General features: G+C 38.8%; 1 protein-coding gene and 1 non-coding gene across 2 annotated transcripts in view; both read left to right on the top strand.

The window, feature by feature from the left end:
• Window positions 1-17,523, top strand: part of SIPA1L2 (signal induced proliferation associated 1 like 2) — a 175,500-nt gene that overhangs the window by 132,525 nt on the left and 25,452 nt on the right. Inside the window, exons 15-17 of the mRNA XM_007938482.1 lie at window positions 5,260-5,413; window positions 7,861-8,080; window positions 16,267-16,398. Of these exons, the coding sequence (XP_007936673.1) occupies window positions 5,260-5,413; window positions 7,861-8,080; window positions 16,267-16,398 (506 nt within the window). The remainder of the gene's footprint in view (window positions 1-5,259; window positions 5,414-7,860; window positions 8,081-16,266; window positions 16,399-17,523) is intronic.
• On the top strand, window positions 17,335-17,441 carry LOC122149824. The gene has a single exon (XR_006163351.1). It is a non-coding gene; the product is annotated as a U6 spliceosomal RNA (small nuclear RNA).

Below are 17,523 nucleotides of genomic sequence, written 5' to 3' on the forward strand. Positions count from 1 at the left end.
CTGTAGTGATACTGCCTCGAAAACCCAAGGAGGGGTCTCTATGAGTCTGGTCTGACTCCACAGCACATAATAACCACAATAACACACTTTTTATTATGAATACAAATGTTATAATGATACATTGGTATTTATAGCTAATGAGAATCTCCTAGTGCTACACAGAAACTCATTGCAAGCCTTTTAGGTTCTGTAAAATAGTTTTAGAAGCATTTTGCACAGAGGTATAAGCATTGTGTAATGAGAAGGGCTCTCCTTGAGAGTCAGAAAAGTATAGAAGGAGTTGTTTTGGATATTTATCATTTGAAGACCTAGAACTTAAGCATTTTATCATGCAGATTTTATGACACTGACTTTAAGTAAAAGAGAGGCAAAGTCAAGAATACTGTGACAAATGGATTTTAGTCTCCAGGTATCTAAGTGCACATACCACGGGTGAATCACAAAAGGAAGTGCGAACCAAAACTATGTCCTGAGGTCACCTTTTAGAGAAAGAACAGGTTGGCATACAAAGTAAAGGCTATTACCTGTTAGTATGGCATGACATGCCATTAAAAAAAAAAAAAAAAAATCTATATGAGACCAAAAGGTCAACATTTACTGTAAAACAAACAGGAAAATGTAAAGGGGCAAGGAAACTAGAGTACCGGGAATGGAACAACCAAAACACAATTAAAGAGAATATTGACACATTGTGAAAAATGTAACTGATGCCACTGAAAAATTTGTGTAGAAATTTTCAAATGGAAGCCTAATTTGCTGTGTAAACTTTTACCGAAAACACAATAAAATATTATTTTAAAAAATAAGTACAAAATAGTGATTGTGAAACGTGAAAAAGGGGACCAGAGGAGTTTACTTCTGTTGGAGGCACTGAACCCTTAGGATGCTGGGAGCAGGTGACAGGATCCTGCACATCTTCCCAGGAACACATCAGAGTGGAGGGTCCTTAGAAGACACTCAGTCTCATCTTGCTTTTATAGAGGAGGCTTTGAGCTCAGAGCAGTTATTTCTGTGATCACATTCAATTAGTGCTAAGATTGGAACATAGATCTCTTACTTCTCTCAGGCCACGGATATCTGTTTGCAAACCATAGCCACCAAAGTTTCTAAATATAGGACTGCACTAACTGTATTTGAAATTTTGTTCAAACAATTACCAAATCACTGAACAATATGCTTAGAAAAAGATCAAAACACCAAGTATTGTGTGTGTAACGTTTAAAATTAGTGTTGGTAGTTCGAACAGCTCCACAGACGAAAGACTCGGTCATCTACTCCCATAAAGGGTAATGGAAAATACTAAGAGGCAGTTCTATTCTGTCACATGGAGTCACTATGAGTCAAAATCAACTTGATGGCACCCAACGATGACAACAGTGTCTCGTTGAGCACAAAAACGTGAAATCAGTTCTGTCCTACAGAAGTTTGATATAGCTCTGAAATTGGCAGTTATTTCTTTAAAATAATATTGTAGCGATTATTTTTATTAATGACATCTCCCATTTTAAAACACCATTTATAAGAGCTATATATATTTATTAATATATTTATCAAAAACCATTGAATTTTCTTATTTTCCCCATGTGAAAAGTTATATTAGGCATTAGCAATCCAAAACCAATTAAGTTCTAATCTCTGTTTTCAGAAATACCCAGCCTGAGGTGGGAGAAAAAAACATAGAGGTGACTAATTACAGTATATTCTAAGCAGTTCTTGGGCATGTTATTCCTTTTACTAATTTGGCATTGATTATAAAAGTATAATGCCAATTTTTCATTGCACTTTTCCCCATTTCGTTTTCAGTGTTCTAAGGGACTTATTATTATTATTATCCTCTTAAAATCTGTACCTTCTTTAGTATTCTCTATTTAATGGTTTTACTGTCTAATTGTTCATCCAGGTTAGAAACTTATGATCCATCCAACTCTCTGACTTTACATTTCACATTGTTTTTTCCAAGTCTTACCAATTCTGCTTCCTTAAACCTGATCACCACCCCTCTATTTCTGTGGCCATATCTTTGCCATCCTTAATCCTGCCATCTCTGTCCTGGACTGTTTCATAGGTACCCTAATTGGTCCCCTACCTCCATTCTGGCCTCTCCATCCACTTTCCACATTGTACCTAGAATATTTATTTTTCTCCTAATATTCAAAGTGTGTTTACTTCTCTGTTTGTAACCTTTCTAAGCTCTAACACTATCATCAAGTCAATTCTGACTCCTGGCATCCACCATTAGATTTCCAAGGTGGTCAATCCTTACAAAAGTAGATTGCTTCATTTTCCTTCCTCATAGCAGCTGGAGGTTTTAAACTGCCAATCTCCTGGTTAGCAATCAAATGCCTTACACACTGCACCAGAACTCCTTTTTCTAAGCTCTAAAAACAGAAACCAAATTCACTGCCATTGAGTTGGATCCAGCACAAGTGAGCCCGCCTTGGGTTTCTGAGGCGATATCACTGTGGAAGTAGATTGCCAAATCTTCCTTCTGAGCAGTGGCTAGTGGGTTTGAACCACCAGCCTTCTGGTTAGCAGTCAGATGCCTCTGTTGTTGTTGTTGTTATGTGCCCTCGAGTTGGACCTGACGCATAGCAACCCCTCCTTGGGTTTCCGAGGCCGTATCACTACAGAAGTAGATTGCCCAACCTTCCTTCCGAGGAGTGGCTGGTGGGTTTGAACCACCAGCCTTCTTTTTAGCAGTCAAGGGCCTTAGGCACTATGCTACCAGAGCTCCTCTAGTAACAGCTAAATCTCTTAGCATGGCATACATAATGCTCCTTCATGATTTGGCCCATTCCTAATTCTCAGCCTTACCTCTGGCCACCTTAACCCCTGTGCTTTCTAATAGTGCTACATCTGTTGCCCTGAAAGAGCAAAGAGTTCTGTCTCAGGCCTCTGTCTCTATTCATACTATTCCTTCTGCCTAACTCTGCCCTTCCTGAGTTTCTGAAACCAGCCACACCATCCTGAGGTGCGGTCTTCTGCAGCCTCTGCACTCTCACAAGGCACTGTAATTGCCTGTGATTTTCCTCTGTCTACCCCCTTGCACCTCTACCACCCCACATGCATGACTGGGAACACTCCAGGAACACGATGTCCTGCTCGTGTCTGCATGCACAGTGACTGCTACAGAATAGGCTCTCAGAGCACATTTATGACACATCATTTGACAATTGTTAAAAAATTAATACTTTATCAGAGAAGCCTAGTGATTTTGTTCAAACACACAGAGAAGCTCTACCAACACATTTTAATAATAATAATAGTAGATATAATCTTTTTATCCAATCAGTTAATTGTGGGACCTTGTCTTAGTCTGGGTTCTCTAGAGAAGCAAAACTAATGAAACATGTATAAATATATATGGAGAGAAATTTACTTCAGGGAAATGGTTCATGCAGTTTGGGGGGCTGGTAAATCCCAAATCTGGGGTCAGGCAACAGGCTGAAAACATCTGTTGTCTCACATGGTTGCAGGAGCTAATGAACCCAAAATCTGCAGGGCAGGGGGCAGGCTGAAGTCCTCTTCTGGCTCACCGGGTTGTGGAGGCTGGCGAGTCCAAAATCTGCAAGTCAGGCTACAGGCCAGAGACTTCTGCAGGCTTATGTCCTGAGAACTAGAGGTCAGATGATGAGAAGAGTTCAGAGTCAAGAAAGAGAGAGGGAGCTTTGTCAGAAAATCCATTTATATATTGGAGATAGAACCATACCCCAAGGAAACTTCCCTTCAACTGACTGGCTGCTCACATCAGGTCACAAAAATGGAAAGTGGTTACATAGTGTCTGCCAAACCACTGAGAATCATAGACTACTCAAGTTGGCACATAACATTAACCATCACAAACCTGTTGATTTCCCCAAAACAGGACCTGGGTTTTGGAGCATGTTTTTGGATATGCTCTTCATAAACTTTATATTGTATCATTCTTTATGTGGCTTTCATGCAAAGGCCTTCCAGGACCTTGGCTTCCTAGTAGCTACCGTTTTAATGTAGTGCTATCCCATAAGTAAGCCAAATCTTTAGCAAGTTTTTGAAAGCTGCTTTTCACAGAAACTGTTGGTTCATGTTGTCAGCATTGGCTGTGCTTCCAGATCTGAGAGGGGCCAGAAAGCCTATCCCACCACAGGAACAAAGCAGAAGTCACAGAGTTTTTCAGATAAAACATTATTAATTGTGAGCATGTCTGTGTCAGTGTTTTTATTCTAACCATTTCCCAGTAGGGCATCACACTGTGACAAGAAAGCCTTGCTTCTGAAATAAAGCCATCTCCATGGCACACGAGAACACGTGTGGTCATCTTCTGTGGCTTGCTGCTGGGGACACACATTCCTAGAGTGTTACGTTTTAGTGCAATGTGGTGAAGATCTTTTGCCTCCACTGGCAGTACAGTCACTGGTTATTCACTGGGTCTCGAGGAGTGTTTGGTTGCTCAGATTGCATTTTCAGAATAAACCTTTGAAAAATGCCTTCCCAGTTCCCTTCCTAGAAAAGAGCTGAAAACAGTAATTCAGCTTGACAGTCTTTTGTTGTCCATAAATACATTTTTACACACTGATAATTACAGGAGACAGCTGCTTTATTTATCCAAACAGCTTTGTGAAATTGCTGATAATAAAATATGCTTGGCACACGCCTGGATTGATTACTCTTAAACTCTAGGCCTCTCCCTCCAGTGACTGTGTTGCCAGGGTTAGATGAGGGTCTAATTGTCCAGCCTAAAGAAAAAGGGTGTTCTCACGTTTCTGAGAAGCACCACAGTTGCTTCAAAAGACATATGATAATCTCTGATGAATTATTGAAGCTATGTTTTCTTTTTGATTAGGGAAGAGAAAACATAGCCTTATTTTAAAAGCTGACTCTATTTTTTTCACATCTTAGGCTTTGGGGATCTGATTTGTTTCTGAATTATTCAGAAATCTAACTTTGCAGTTCAAGTCATTTCACAAATGTAAGAAGGCATGGGATTTGAAGTAAATGCAGCAAAAGCAAACTGACTAAATAATTAAGAATTGTATGAATATGTAGGGAGCTCTGGTGGCATAGTGACTAATGCATTTGACTGCTAGCCAGAAGGCTGGCGGTTCAAACCCACTAGCCACTCCTCAAAAGGAAGATCGGGCAATTTACTTCTGTAGAGATACAACCTCAGAAACCCAAGGAGGTTTCGTTGTTGAAACAGGTTACTAGATTTTAATTCATAATGCTGTAGGCACTTTACAAATAGGCAAACTAAACCTCAGTTCTGATTTATTTCAACAGAATGTATACTGAAATGGACACCATGTCAACAGCAAGTCAGCATCAGACGGTGGTAGGAGATGCCATTTCAGAAACTCCACATGTTCTGTCAAAAGAAGATTTTCTGAAATTGATGCTTCCTGACAGCCCCTTAGTGGAGGAGGGGAGAAGAAAGGTTAGCTACTTCTGTAGGCCTTGTGGAATTACCAGAAACACCAAAATAAATAAAAAGAAGTCTAAAACATCCTGAGATTTTACAGGATATTTTCATATGCATTATCTCTCTTGACCCTTATACCAACTCTGTGGGACTGGCATAGTTGATAATTTTTAAATTTTATTTATAGGTAAGAAGCAGATGGAGCAAGTCTCCAATCCAGATTCCAGTGATTATTAGCTTTGGTACTTTATGCAAGTTACTTTACCTTTCTACCTCAGTTGTCCTCATCTAAAAGGTTGAGATACTATATTACAGAGATACAGTGAAGAAAATAACAACAATAATAATAATAAAATATGTGAAGAACCTAGTGCAGGACCTGTGCATAATTGGTGATTGATAAATAACAACTATAAAAAGTATTCTAAGATGGGGTGATCTATTTTCGTTAGTGATACTGCCTCAGAAACCCGAGGAGGGGTTGTATGAGTCGGGTGGACTAAAGAGCACCTAACAACAACAACAAAGTAACTCATTGTAGTAACACTTCAATTCAGGCCACCTGCTTTTTGATCCAGAACACTGTCCTCTGCTGCAGGCCACCCTTCCTTAGATGTAAATCTTATTCCAAAAGTACACTTGAGTGAATATGATTCTGCCTCTGGGACATTTAATAGTGATGGAGCATGCACTGTGCTGTATGGAGTATGCAGAGACCACAGTGAAGGCCATGCATGAAGTATATAAGGCAGTTTCATGTCCATTGTCATGCCTCCTTCTGCTATATTGTAGTTATAGTACTAACTGTACTATAATGTTATAATACTAACTGTAGTTATTACTTTTAGTTTCTTTATTACTGGATCTTTAAACCACTTGGTTAAATAATGGAAAATATTAAAAACAACTTTACAGGTTATTTAGCCCACTTTCCTCTTTTTGTTAGTAACTGAGTCCTCAAATAGTAAAATGTTAACTCACAAATATATGATGACTGCAGGAGGAGTGGAATCCAGATATTCCCACTTGTTCAAATGAAAAGAAAAAATTAAAGTAAAAATCAGGCATTGCTACATTGACTGTGATCAGGGTAAAAGCAAATCTTTGTGCTTTTGTCTTCCATATAATAAAACAATGCTGCAGTTTACCTAATTGTGTTCTTATAATAACACTCAAATTAGATATTACCTCAAAGCCACTTTAATATTTGTGCTTATAATCATGTTCTAAAGGGCTGCTAGTCATGTGTGAAGAGGGAATACCATAAGAACTTAATGAGTCTTCTTTTTAAACATGTATCAAATCATGTACATGGCACTGTATCAACTTGGATGTAAAGGCAGACTTGTAGAAAAAGTACAAATGGCTTTTCTGTTAATAAGAATGAACTTCTCTTTGGCATGTGTTTTATTTTCTACAAGAATCACCTTATTTTCATGGTGTAAATTTAACTTTGCAGTTCACATGCATTTGAGTACCATTCATCAGTTGGAAAGCCTTGGCAGAATGGAAAGAACACATACAATAGACATATTTTTAGCCTTCTTGCTGCATTAACAGATGTAAACAGCCATTTCTATATTTGTTTGATGTGAACATTTGGCTTTTTCTATTATTTATTTAAAAGAAACTTGGTTCAGTATGCAGAGGAAATAGTTGAAAATTTAAATTTGATATAATTTTTCTTGAGTTTTTGACAACTTGCTTCTCCGATAAGAATTATCTTAATACTCTTATTTAACATGCAATATTTTAATAGTTCCTTTAAATCTGGTAATGATCAATTACTCTAACTCACTTTTCAACCATTGTAATACAGAGTTTTTAAAATGATCATTTTAAGTGGACAATTAAGATTTTATTGGTCTGATACCATTTTCTTGAACTTATTTTATGTGTCCTAGAAAGCTGCAGTGTTCAAAATTAGTTTTATTATTATTTAGATTGAACCTCATATCCCCTTGATTGGTGCAAAAATTGACTAGTATTAAAATATGGTCATTTCAAATTAAAATCAAGCCAGCACTATGTGACTAACTGTTGCCTGAAATGGCGATCTTATTTCCTGGAGCTATCACTGCTATAGGGGGTTCGCTATGAGTCGGGGCCAACTCGACGGCACATAACAACAACAACAACAAAATCACTGCTATAAGGTTGTGGAGGTTCCATTTAGCATTTCAGAATTCATAAGGCTGTTCATGTCTAATTCATGACAGTATTTCACAGACTGTTAACGGAGGAAACATTAAAGTCTAGTCACTGCACGGAAGCCCATTGCATTTGCCTCAAAGCACTCACGTGCCTGATTCCACATTTCTAAGCTATTGCTTTATGCTTGCCCTGGGGAAAAATGCAAAGGAAGTATTACAATAGTATGAGAACTGACTGTATTTAATACAATAAATCCCATGCTTTTTGGTGTTTTAACTTATATTTTCCTTGTGTTTAAACACGACTAGTTTTCATTTTATGGGAACCTGTCCCCAAGAAGGTCACTGTACCGTACACTCTCTGACGAGAGCATCTGCAGTAATCGGAGAGGGTCCTCCTTCGGTAGTTCTCGAAGTTCCATACTTGACCAAGCGCTGCCCAACGACATTCTCTTCAGCACAACTCCGCCCTACCACAGCACACTGCCTCCCCGGACCCAGCCTGTAACCAGCATGGGGAGCCTAAGAAGTAAGTAAGCCTACACTGTTCCCAGGGCAGGTTGCCAATGTGTGGGTTGAACTAAATAGCCACTGTGCCTTAATGGCTTATTCAGATTTCACGTCTTGAAGTAAGGTTTTATGTTTTTCAGTAATTTTCAAATATGATAAAGCCTCAGAATAAACAAGTTAAGCAGTACCCTACACGTTTTGAGGAAAACAGAAAAACTCATATTAAGCATTTTCATAAAATTAAATGTTCACTTCTAAATCATATCTTCATTTATTATATCTAAAAGAAAAATGTCTAAGTCTCTATTTTGAAAAAAGAAAACTGGATAAAGGATAGATTTTCTAGTGTGTAGCAGGCAAGGAGCAAAATTTGGCTTTGTACCTTTGCATTCCTGTATATTCTTGAAATTAAATACATGGTGCTGGGCAAAGTGGTGGACAAGAATCAGTAGACCTGGGTCTTAGACCCAGTTTACCCTGGGGCGGGGGAACTTTATGTCCTTGTACATGTCACTTAAGTTTTCTGTATCCCAATTCCTTAATTTTTTTCTTCAAATCCTAAAAATCTATGATTTTCACACACTGAGAGTTCCTTATTAAAACTCTCAGTTTTTATTGGTCATTTTAAACTTGTTAGATTTAATCTCTTTTCGTCAAAGGTATTGCTGCTGTATAGGAAAAATAGATATATAACAAGATATATATTCATTATCAAGTTTATTTTTTTATTTCATCGTAGAAAGAATTGTCTTCAGAACTGATTTGAACTTTATAAAACACATAGAAATCTCATACTAAATGAAATAGTAGTCTAATAATGTTTCTAATGTTTAACATAATTGGAAATGAATCTTGTCTTGGAAAATTCTAAATCTATTTCTTTAAGTAACATAATATCCTGCCTTTTATAATGGGTCCATTTACTGAAACTGAAGAAACCTTTCAACTCTTTCTTGATAACCAAATGAAAGGTTAGACAGACATATAATACCTCAATAATTTTCCAAGTATTTTTGCTTTTTTGTAAATAGGTAACTTTAACATCCTCTTAAAGACTTGTAAAGCCATTAAAACTATTTCTAAATGTTATTTATTTCATTTAAAACACTTGAAGTGTGATTGTGAGATTTCAAAGTATATTTGTTAATGCAGATCTTAACATTCCATGTGAAATGTGGCTTCCATATGAAAGATGTATACTGTTTTTTAATGTATTAAAAATATGCACAGTTAGGACACAGCAGAATGTACTCTTTATCCACAGATTGGACTAAAACCTGCACTACTTATCTTCATTGTGTAATTCTCTAGGGAAGGTAGTAAAAGTGACGCTTGCCATATGCTCTTCTCTAATGAAACCTTGATATTTGGTGATGTGTTTCCTCTAATTTCTGTACTTAAGGAACTACTCAAAAAATTCTACAAGTTTGATGGATGAGATGGCAAAATGTAAATAAGGGAACTGGGAGTAATTTGTATTGATGCTTATTCCCCTCAACTTGCTTCTGATTCCCACTGTCCTGCCAGGGAACGTTTGCACTTTAAGGAGAATTGTCATTTGTAGGACTGTAGTTCCTGGGGCCTGATGACTACCACAGTCACCTCTGTGATTACTACTTTTGTATCTACTCAAGACCGATTTCCCTAATTCTTGGCTACCTATTGTTTCTGGTCAATCAGCACATCTTCTCTAAGAAAATAAGACTCTTTGAAAGTCATTTGACAGACTGAAACAGGAACAACCAGAAAGCTGAAATGTGAACACTAATGTCAAATAAATGTCTTTGAGTGAGAAATAAGGAATATTTGAAGTTCCCCAGTTGGATCTGTCCTGGAAGAAGTGCAGCTGGAATGCTCCTTGGAAGCAAGAATGGCCAGACTTCTTGTCACCTACTTTGGTCATGTTGTAAGAAGGGATCATTCCCTGGAGAAGGATATCATGCTTGGTAAAGTGGAGGGTCAATGAAAAAGGGGAAAGGGCCTCAACAGGATGGATTGACAAAGTGGCTACACCAATGGGCTCAGGTACAGCAAGGATCGTGGGGCTGGCACAGGACCAGGCACTGTTTCATTCTGCTGTACATAGGGTTGCTATGAGTCAGAGATGACTTGATGGCACCTGGCAACAGCAACAAGCTGGATAACTGAGTTTCTCAGAGAGACATAGCTTTATATTTAAACTGGGAGTAGAAGGTAGTTCTTTCAAATCTTCTAGCATTGGTTGGTTAAATTTGCTATGTAGAGCTAGGCAAAAAAAAGAAGACATCCAGATTTTTCTTTTAAAATTTAAAACTAGAGGATTCCTGGAAAGCATCTGATCATCTAAGAGAGAACTTTCACCAGTAAAGAGATACTTATTCAGATCTTGTTTATAATTTGGAGTTGGGATAATGAAGGGGCAAGGGCCAGCATATTCATCTCTTCACAGTAAATACTGTGGCAGAGTAATCCCTGTACCTTTTTTACATAGAATTGCAGTCACAGGCTTGTCTTTCAGATATTTTAGCTTGTAAAAGCCTCCTTCAGCATATTTCTTTACTTGAGACCAAGATGTTAATCCAGCCTTGCGAGACAGATACTTAACAAACATGTTTGGATTTGAGTCATGGCATGATTCATAGATATTTCCTGTGAAGTCACTGAAATGTGCTGTATCATTATATTTTCAGCTTGGAGATGTAAAAATGTGATGTGATCCACAAATTGAAAATAGTTCTGAAATGTTGTTTGTGCATTTCATTTAGGATATTTGTCTGCTTCCATCATTGATGGATTTCAGAATAAAATTTCTTTAGTGGCCCACCTAGTAAAAACATGTGGGCAAGAGAGCATTCACAAAATTCATAGACCAGATCATAGGTGATACTGAAAAAAATCCATGGTATCCTTTTCCTCCCTGGGAATGTAGGTACCTGGGTTTATTCAGTACAGTTCAAGCATTGGGAGGGTCACAACATATATAAAGATAGGTCCTAATTATTTTTTTTTTAATTGAATTGTGATGAAAATTTCCAAGGAATGTTAGAAATCTTCCTATGAAGATAGATTAAAGAGAAAGAGTTGTTTCAAAAAATATAGTATTATGTGTGTTCCCAAACCTATTGTTCTGAACTAAGCAACTCACAAAAGGTGCCCCTTGAAATTTAAAAAAAAAAAAAAAATGTTTTAGAATAAATAACTGGAATTTGTGTTTTACTTATAATTTAGTACTCAGAAATGCTACAGACCAAAGGTGTACTCAGTTAGTGGTCAGGGCTCCTGGAGGAGAGCAGCAGGGTCTGTAAGGGACACCCTCCTAGGTAAGGCTGACATTGGCAGAAGTTATCATGGCCTTCTCTCAAACACCATCCAAGGCAGAGTTGTGGCTGATTCAGCATGGTGCATCTTCTTTTTTCAGAAGTTTTTAGACTCCCTTGTAATAAAAAGCCATTGATTTCTGGAGAGTGACTGTAAAACCTGATATCTGACCACCAGGAAAAGTTGTCAGGAAGCTACCTCAGCATTTATAATGTTAACAATAAAGTCAGACTCAATAAAGATGGTTACTGTGATTTCAAGTCTTGGTAAACAAACAGGAAGCCACAGATCAATGTCTCCAGCCAGAGAGCAGCGTGCCCAGGCAGCAGTGCTTCAACATTAATCATCTTTCAGAATCTGTCGGTCTCTTAATTGACCAAAGTTAAATCCACATGTGACTTGATGAAAAGGAACGGTGAGCCAAGAGAAGAAAAGCAGTCCCCCGAGGTGATTAGAGCAGCTTCTCCCCAACTTGTGCAGTAGAAATGTGTTTCAATGGACAGTGTCCTCTCTTCTCAGCCTGTTTCATAACACATTCTCAGAACTCCCAGAAAGTTTATGGAGATAAACAATTGTAATTAGTATTCTTTCCTACTCACCAAGTATTTCATTTTTGACCTAAGTGATAGTATATGCATTGCTGGTTTACGTTTCTAGTCTGCAGCGCACCAGAGAATGGTCATGTTCTCTAAGGAGGTCTCCGTACTCCATGTGGGTGAGCCTGTGACACACACACCCATCCCACCCCACTGAGTGTGCACCGCTGCATTCCCACCCTGCCTGGGAAGCTATCTACTTCACCAACTCAAAGGGACTCTTTCTTTTCTGACTTGACCAATACAGTAATGCAGTCTCCTGATGTAACACAAGGCTTGGGAGGTCTGGCTTTCAAATAAGAGGCATTGGTAGTTGAGAAGGGATCACTCACTCACTTATCTGTGTCTACCCAGCATGTATCCAAACCCTATCAAGCCACCCAAACCAAACCAAACTCACTGCCATCGAGTTGGTTCCTGCTAATAGCAACCCCTTCTTAGATTTCTGAGGTGGTATCTCTACAGAAGTAGATTGCCCAGTCTTCCTTCTGAAGAGTGGCTGGTGGGTTTGAACCGCCAGCCTTCTGGTTAGCAGTCAAATGCCTTAGGCACTGTGCCACCAGAGCTCCCATCAGCAACAATATTTATCTCCTTGTGTCCTGGACTCTTTTGGGACAGAACCTATATGTTATTATTAAATCCCTAGGTTCTAATGTAGTACCTAGAATATAGTAGGTGCTCAATAAACATAATCTAGATGAACAGGAAACAGCAGTGGCATCTAAATATTAACTTGAAATTATTATAAAGACTTTTTGGTGGGTTGGAATCACAGGAAAAAAGAAAAAAAGATAGTCCTTTTTCCCATTTATATCATTTGCCAACCTATGGTAGAGAGAGGTGATGATATTTTATAATAAATCAAAAAATATTCATAAACTGTACTCCCTCTTTTTGGTCCCTGGTTCTCCATAGAAATTAGAAGAGGTTAGAGGTGTGCTTTGGGTTGTGAAATGTAGCTCCTGAGACCTTCACAGATCCCAAAGTCATCAAAGCTTTGTTAGCATGTGGCCTTTGCAGAAGGTGTGCACAGGGTGTGAGCAGAGAGAGCATAGGTAGAGGAACTGTGGACAGCTGGGCACACTCACTAGCTGACCTGCTGTGAGCTTCCATCCTCCCAGCCTCCAAGATGAAAATTAAAGCCTCGGCAAAATTACAAATGGCCACATGTCATGGAACTTAAGGGCTGCTCAGGAAGAGTCAGAACTCTAATTGAGAGACTGCTATACTCAGTTGACTATTTGGGATGTACACATCTTTGAGCACACAACAGCAATAGGATTAAGGATCAGGGGGAGTAAGAGACATGGTAGCACCCCATTTATCACCTTCATTATTGCATTTTTCCCCTCCATTTTTTAAATTCTCTGGCTCTTGTTAGAGCCAATGAAGATGTTGTCCTTTCATGACATTAGGGAAGAAAGCAGACAGCACCCAGAATGGGTATTAAGCTGGATTTTACCTTTAAGAATGTGAGAAGCTCAAGTTAAGGATTATTTCTTTACAAAGCAAGTAAGATCCTTAAATTGATATTCCATAATAAAACATGACTAATATAATATTGTTGAGAAAAGGTATTTACAATTAATAAGTCGTTGGTCTTGCCAAATTCCATCATGTGATCTCCAGCATCATTTCTATCACCAAGGCTGTGTTTTCCAACTACCGATGCTGCATCTTTGTTTCCAACTTTTGCGTTCTAATCACCAGTAATGCTGGACAATGAATAAGGAAGAACAAAAAAGAGTTGATGCCTTTGAATTACAGAGTTGGCAAAGTATACTGAAAATACCATGGACTGCCAGAAGAACAAACAAATCTGTCCTGGAGGAAGTGTACCCGGAATGCTCCTTGGAAGCAAGAGTGGCCAGACTTTGTCTCGTTTACTTTGGTCATGTTGTCAGAAGGGATCATTCCCTGGAGAAAAATACCACGCTTGGTAAAGTAGAGGGTCAGTGAAAAAGGAGAAGAACTTCAACGAGACGGATTGACAGTGGCTGCAACGATGGGCTCAAGCATAGAAGGATTGTGAGGATGACACAGTACTGGGCAGTTTTCATTCTGTTGTGCATAGGGTCACTACAAGTCAGAGCTGACTTGATGGCACCTAACAGCAACGACAATAGAATGTACTTTTGGTGGAGATATTCTTTTACCTGAATAATCCCCCCTCTTTGAAGCCTTCTCTGTCCAATGAGGTGAACTGGGGAGTGCTTAAGTCAACACCAGACATCAGTCATCATGGCCTCTGTGCAGACTTCATGGAACTCTGACACTTTTCCCTCTGTTCTCTGAAGAGCTCAGGCACATAGAAATTGGCAAAAGAATTTCCACCTAGTTCAATAATTCCTTTATAGATTGTGCAGAGAACTTGCTTTATGCAATGCAGCATATCTGTTAGAAATAAGTGATTCGTAAATGATTAATGATCTGTGGGCTCATGATCTTTCAGTTTGATGTGTGTATCTTAAATGCCTTTGGATAAAGACCTAGGATCAGGTTCAGCCTGGGCTCCCCGTGTTTGTTGCATTTCCACTGGAGGTTGTGGGGAGAGGAGGGAAGAGAGTGCATGCTAGCTCTTCTCTCCTTCCCAGCTCCCTCTCCAGCAACGCTACTTTTACTCAATTCTTGTTTACCCCTTGGCTAGGACAGTCTGTCACACTTAGAGTGATCTGCTAGGGGCAGAAACACTTGTTATTTTAGAGAAGAAAGGGAAAAGGGAGGACAGCAGGGATTATGCTGAGAAGATATTAGCTACTGATGTTCCTTTTAGAATGGAGGTTGGTGGAATAAGTTGGGGTTAAACACACAACTAAACATGGTCATCTTAAAAAAAAAAGAATGATTTGATTGGCTTAGTTGTAACTATCAGAGATCTGCTAAGAGCTACATCTGAAAGGTGTCAAGACAGTGAGAGATTGTTAGTCCATTACAAGGCCAAATCTATAAACACTCTCCATCTCAGTCCAGATGCCAGCATTTCACAGCTATCAAAAAGTATGTGAGTACAAAAATTACAGGTGCATTTGGTTAATTATGTCCCTTATTTAACTTGATTGCAGACTCAGACAACCAGGTGGTCATTATTTTGATTGGTCTAATTAGTCAGATGTGTTCACAATCAGCTGCATACAGTATTTGTACAGGTTCAGAAAATGCAAGGTAAAAGAAAGTCAATGGAAACCTCTTGAAAACGAATACCCAAATACATAATGAATTCTTAACAACTAGTGCTATTAATGATGAACACACTTACCAGACTGTGATGAAAGTTTAAAGAGAAAAAGGTCCATTTGTACAGCCAAACTTCAAATTATTTTTACAATAGAAGCTAGCTTTGCATGTTTAGAAAAAGGGGAAAGTGACTTTCTGAAGAAAAACAGTTATACACAAATGCAAACACAAACGCAAACACAATCACTGCCGTGGAATCGGATCCGACTCAAAGCAACCCCTCCTTGGGTTTCCGAGGTGGTATCACTATGGAACTAGTGGCCAACCTTCCTTCCGAGGAGTGGCTGGTGGATTTGAACTGCCAGCCTTCTAGTTGGCTGTCAATTGCCTTAGGCACTATGCTACCAGAGCTCCTTTAACTAGTTATAGAGCCATCTAATTAAGACAAATAAGTGTTACAATCACCTTTTTTGTGCATAGCATATAACATATTGTTCTCTGTTTCTTGTCTGTTGAAATTAATCTTAATACACGTGGAAGGAAGGTTGGGCAATCTACTTCCATAATGATACTGCCTCGGCAACCCAAGGAGGGGTCTCTATGAGTCAGGTCTGACTCGATGGCACATAACAACAACAAAGATGTTGATACTGTGGATTGTAGCATACGAATTTGTGGAGTTCAGGTTAGATAACTTTGTCAGAAAGTTTTTCAGATGATCAGGATAGTAAGAAATTGCTTCAAATTATTTTTACAATAGAAGCTAGCTTTGCTTGTTTAGAAAAAGGGGAAAGTGACTTTCTGAAGAAAAACAGTTTGTCTTGCAATTAGTCAAACGTGGGTATATTCAAGAGGAGACTGTTCTGGTAGCAAACTTCCTGTGAAATCTAGATTCTGTACAAATCCTACTCTTCCTCTACCCCAGTGCTTTACTTGCTGGTTAGTCTCTATGTGAGTCTATAGTTTGCTGCTTTTTTTTTAAGCATCAATTTTTTTGACATTTTTGGTAATCATAGCTCAGTGTCTCCTAAGTTGGAGCAGGAGATATTTTAAAACAAGATCCCTCAGCTCTTTTGTGAGAGGACAATACAGTGTTATTTGGTATTTGTGATGTAACCGATGCTTTGTTTTTGTTTAGATGAGTTCTGGTTCTCTGATGGGTCCCTATCGGATAAGTCCAAGTGCGCAGACCCTGGCCTGATGCCCCTCCCAGACACGGCTACAGGGTTAGATTGGTCCCACCTCGTGGATGCTGCACGGGCATTTGAAGGTAAAAACTGACCAGCCCAACACAAGACACTCACTTATACCCTCTGGAGCATATTTCTGCAGTGCACATGGGGGCAGCTTGGGAGCAAATACGTCCAGGGTCCTTTGGGGTAAAGTTTGGGATGATTTTCCCATCTTTGAGGATGAAAACAAGCAGGAGAAGGCTTGAGCTGTAACTAAAGATGTTCCTTTAGGGAGACCATGTAATTTAGTAAAAGAGCACTAGGCAAGGAATCACAAAACCAGAATGCTAGCTCAGGTACCAGCTATGACCTTGGGGAAGTCATTTTTCCTCTATGGACATCTGTGTTCTTACCTGAAAAGTAGAGGTGATTATATGGGACCTAAATCTTTCCTCTCAATGGTAATGAGGTAAGATAGGAGAGAAGAAGCCCTTAAGTGGATTGAAGGGCACTGGACTAGCAATCTGGAGGCTTGAATTATACAGAGAGTACTTCTAAGCTAAAGTTAGAGTATATTTTGTAGTTGACAAATTCAGACAAAGTAGAAAGATGCATGACAAAGAAGTTCCAGCTAGCCAGTGCCTCAGGTATATTACTACCTAAATTAAATCAAAAGAATTTGTGCTTATATTTGCCAGGGGGGAGAGGATTTTGGTTATCTGACCTTTATGAAATTTCCAAACTTCACACTTATTGGGGGGAAAAAAAAGATCTAGGAAGAATTAATGTTACATTTAAGAATTTCAGTAATTTTTGATGTTACTCTTTCAAGTAGCATGATATCTTGAAACAGTAGTCACTTTATGAAAATTCAGTTGAGAATTTACAATTCCAGGCATATGGCTAATCAAATTATCTGTATCAGTGTCACTTTGGGTTAAATCACCCAGTAGCCAGCTTCACTCTGACTTGAGTTAATATGCTGGAACAGGGTATATGATTAGTTGCCATAGTACTTTAAAGAGAAATGTGTTGTGCTCGCTTCGGCAGCACATATACTAAAATTGGAACGATACAGAGAAGATTAGCATGGCCCCTGCGCAAGGATGACACGCAAATTCATGAAGCGTTCCATATTTTTGCATCCATATTGGTAAGGAAGAAGTCAAACTATCCCTATTTGCTGATGATATGATCCTATACCTAGAAAACCCAAGAGATTC

Source organism: Orycteropus afer, unplaced genomic scaffold (genome assembly GCF_000298275.1).
Source record: "Orycteropus afer afer isolate SDZICR_OR568_19922 unplaced genomic scaffold, OryAfe1.0 scaffold00050, whole genome shotgun sequence".
Taxonomy (NCBI): Eukaryota; Metazoa; Chordata; class Mammalia; order Tubulidentata; family Orycteropodidae; genus Orycteropus; species Orycteropus afer.